The sequence below is a fragment of the Gobius niger genome (genome assembly GCF_951799975.1).
Source record: "Gobius niger genome assembly, chromosome: 15".
Classification (NCBI taxonomy): Eukaryota; Metazoa; Chordata; class Actinopteri; order Gobiiformes; family Gobiidae; genus Gobius; species Gobius niger.
In genome coordinates, this window is record NC_136866.1 from 7703893 (window position 1) to 7707895 (window position 4003).

The window sequence follows — 4003 nt, forward strand, 5'->3', positions numbered from 1 at the left end:
ATAGTTTTGTTTTTTTTTCATTGCTTTTTGACATACCGTAATTGTCATAACCCTCGAGCTATAGCTATAGTGAAATGCCCAAGACATCCCCTAAAAACTTTATCTGCAAATCTTTTGTAATATGTATTATATGTAATGACTTATGTAAATATTATGTATTTTTATGTCTTAGGAACCTGGTCTGCGAATTAGCTGTTTGCTTTATGGCCTATGAACATGGCATCGGTTATTTGTAACAATGGTTCTTGTTCTGTCCCTTTCAAATAAACATATAATAAAAACAATCTATAAAAAAGAAAAATTTTTACATAGTGGAAAGTTGCTACAACATGTATTAAAATAAAACAACATAACAATAAAATACTAACTCAATCAGAATCAGAATTGTTTTTATTGCCTTGTTAGTGAACAGACTAGGATTTCCTTTTTCATGCAACATGAAACATAAAATATATAACTTAAATAAATAATAAACTAAAAAAAACTTTAAAACTATAAGACTATAAGTCTTATAGTTTTATAGTCTTATAGTTTTTTTTTAATAGTTTTACTATAAGTATATGACTCAACTTTTTTTTGCATTTTTTTTTCTTTTGCAGTTTTTTATACTGTAACTATAGTACTAGTACCATCTAATACTGCTATAAAGCGCACACAGGTTTATATCTGAAAACATAGGACATCCAAATAGCAGACGGTAGTATTTGTAACTATTTTCCCATGAAATGCTGTGTGAAATGATTATGATCCATGGCATCAGGTGTCCTCTTCGGTGGCCGTGTGAACAACATCTGGAACTTGTCCCTTTGTGGTGACATCACACAGACTGGCCTGACCTCTGACCCCCGAGCGGCTAATTAGCACAATGTCCTTCCATAACTGCTGGGGACCCTTGCTTTTGTCTGTCTCCATCGTGCCCACACTCCCACCCCCTCCTCTCCACCTGTTGCTCTCTGTCACGGTGGCACTGCACATTTTGTCATTGACTTTCATAGAACCGCATTAACTACTGAAAGCATATTTCTACCACATTGCAACAACAATAACAGGGTATTTCAGTTCATCGCTCCCTCCCTCGCTGACTTTTGCCTAATCTTGAACTCCTATATCTCAATAGTGATCATTAATCTGGCCAAATCTATTATTACTGTTCCGCTAAGTGCTTTTATTCAGAGCCCACCCACGAGACAAGACCAGGCCCGCGGTGCTGACTCTCCCTGTGCAACCATCACTTATCAGAGATGGGAATTTAGTTTACTATGTCTTTTTTAGAAATACTTCAAAGTACCGATGTTTACAAGTGCAGTTCGCCAGTGATTATGTGTTTATCCGTTTTATGGCATCATCGTGGTGAAGCAAAAGCAAGGACCGCTGCCTGTTTAGAAGACACCGGAAGCAGCGAGGTCGAAGGGCAATCCTCCAGAGACACACCTCTTAACGTGGCACACACTTCAGCTGTGCAGGAGTGTATATCGCACACAAAAAAACTGACTTCACAATCAGATAGCAAAGGCTTACAGTTTCAGCCACACTGCAGAAGCTTCCACATTGCAATACCTGCACTAATAAACATGAAGAGGGCCCAATGTCAAACTATATGTTTGTCTATATAACTCCAAGCAGCAACACTCTATGGAAAGGAGCTGGTGTGTTTTTTGTTATTATTATTTTTACTGGGAGTGTTACACAATATGGCTTTAAGGAAAGTCAAGGAAATGTTAAAAACTGTGCCAAAAGATTGCTATTAAGTAGAAAAAAGTATATGTAAACAGTTATATAATGGAGGATGGATCAAAAATACAGAGGATGATAAAGTATTATATAATTGTGGGTCTTTACTACAATTAGTTTGGTCTCTAAGTTAATGGCTTTTTTTCAGCATTAACTTAAAGGCCTACATTAATGGTGAAATGGGGCACTAATTGGAAAAAGTGTTTTTCAGTAAACATTGTGGAGATCCTGAGTGTTCTGTTTCATTGTAAAGCCCTGACTTAAGGCCCTTTACTCTCTGCCTGTGGATGTTTGGACTTGGGGACCAGGCCGGAGCGCAGAGCATCAGTGTGGAATGATGAGGAAGGCCAAACAGGGGATTTTGGGTGCTGCGTATCCATTTCATCAGAGGGGACCTAGGCGCCAGTATATGAGACCTGACCCACCACCCCCACCCCCCCTGTCCGGCACTCAGTCCTGCTAACGGGCCGGATGTGCTGAAAGTTACATGGGCACTCAGAGAGGAACCACCATGATCATTCTAGATTAATGTGAAGTATGGAGCATTAACAGCATTACAATCATCACTATTTGGTTTGATCAGAAGATGAGATCATCAAACTTGGCACAAGAATTATACTTTTGATGACAGCTGCTGGTCAAATTGATCATTTAAAATCAAAACTTTTTCATAGAAACATGGGTCTTTATATATATATATATATATATATATATATATATATATATATATATATATATATATATATATATATATATATATATATAAAATAAAATAAAACTATTATATATATATATATATATTTTGCAATGTTAAAAATCAGTTCGTCCTTCCAGCTGAGTGGGAGCCTGGACCACCACGAGTCTCCTCCCAGCTGAGAAACGCCCTCTCGCTTAAACATAAAACTACTGATCCGTGATGTGTTGACGCCACGGTACATGAAAGTTCACAGTCGAGTGGTCATCTTTACCCACTTCTGTCCCGCCAACTCTGCAGCTCCGATGTTATAACCCGCTCCGGGGAGACAGTCCATCATGTCCACTGGCTCTCTCAGCGATGTCGACGATGAGCTCCTAGACGGCATCCTGAAGTTTGGCTCCTCCGGTAAAGACTCCAACGACAGCACCGAGGAGAGCTCCAACTGCGAGGGCGCATGCTTCGCGGAGGAGCGGAGAGTCGCTCAGGGGAAGAGGAGGAAAACCGCGTCCAGGAAAGCGGCCACCAAAGGTGCTGCCCCGCAGGAGGGAAAGCAGGTGCAGAGGAACGCAGCTAACGCACGGGAGCGAGCGAGGATGCGCGTCCTGTCCAAAGCTTTCTCTCGTCTCAAGACCTCTCTGCCGTGGGTTCCCTCCGACACCAAACTCTCCAAACTGGACACGTTGCGGCTGGCCTCCAGCTACATCGCTCATCTCCGGCAGATACTGGCCAACGACAAGTTTGAAAACGGATATATCCACCCTGTCAACCTGGTAATAATCTCGAAGATAATTGTTTGTCACTTGGTTCTAACTTTCAAGACATGGTCATTTTAGGCCAACAGATTAGGCATAATACAGAAACTTCAACAACATGAATACAGACGTGGTATAATGAGAACACGAGGCCGATTAAAGCACCAAATATGATCAAACAGTCAAGGCACGTTTTACGCACATTACGCATGGAGCACTACGCGCAATATGCAACTTTGCACAAGCAATAAGAGCTATATATGCGTATTCTAATTTACGACACAAATCAAGGTGTTTTTTTTTTTCAGAACTGCGTGGAGATATTTTAATTTTTCCTCTTCTGTTTTTTGATTTACGTTTGTTAGTTGTAATAATTTAGCTAAAACAAAAATAGGATGTTTCGGTTTTAGTCTCAAAATAATTACAATATAACCTACAAAAAATATGTCTCTTGCCATTGTGCATCTGTCATTTAACATTTAGTTTACTTTTCAAAATTGTACTGCAAAAGTATTAATTTTAACTTTTCCAATATTTGCGATAGAATGATTTTTTTTCCTTTAATCAATAAAGTTTTTTCCTCTCTTTTCAGACATGGCCATTCATGGTGGCTGGAAAACCGGAGAGCGAGCTGAAGGAGATGCTCAACACGACGAGACTGTGTGGGACGACCGCCTCCTGAAACCCAATTTTTATCATGGACTATGCAAACTGATGCTGCAAAATTAGAGGACATTAACATTGACATTTTCTGAGTGGGAATAGTGGTTCCTGTATGACAAATTTTATTTAAATGCATTTGTCGATCTCTGCTGGTTCAAAG

At 39.7% G+C, this 4003-nt stretch overlaps 1 protein-coding gene across 1 annotated transcript; it reads left to right on the forward strand.

The window, feature by feature from the left end:
• The first annotated feature begins 2657 nt into the window (after window positions 1-2657).
• On the forward strand, window positions 2658-4003 carry tcf21 (transcription factor 21). Its single transcript, XM_079572222.1, has 2 exons — window positions 2658-3198; window positions 3773-4003. Exons 1-2 carry the CDS (start codon window positions 2764-2766, stop codon window positions 3860-3862), a joined length of 525 nt encoding a protein of 174 aa, XP_079428348.1. The 5' UTR covers window positions 2658-2763; the 3' UTR covers window positions 3863-4003.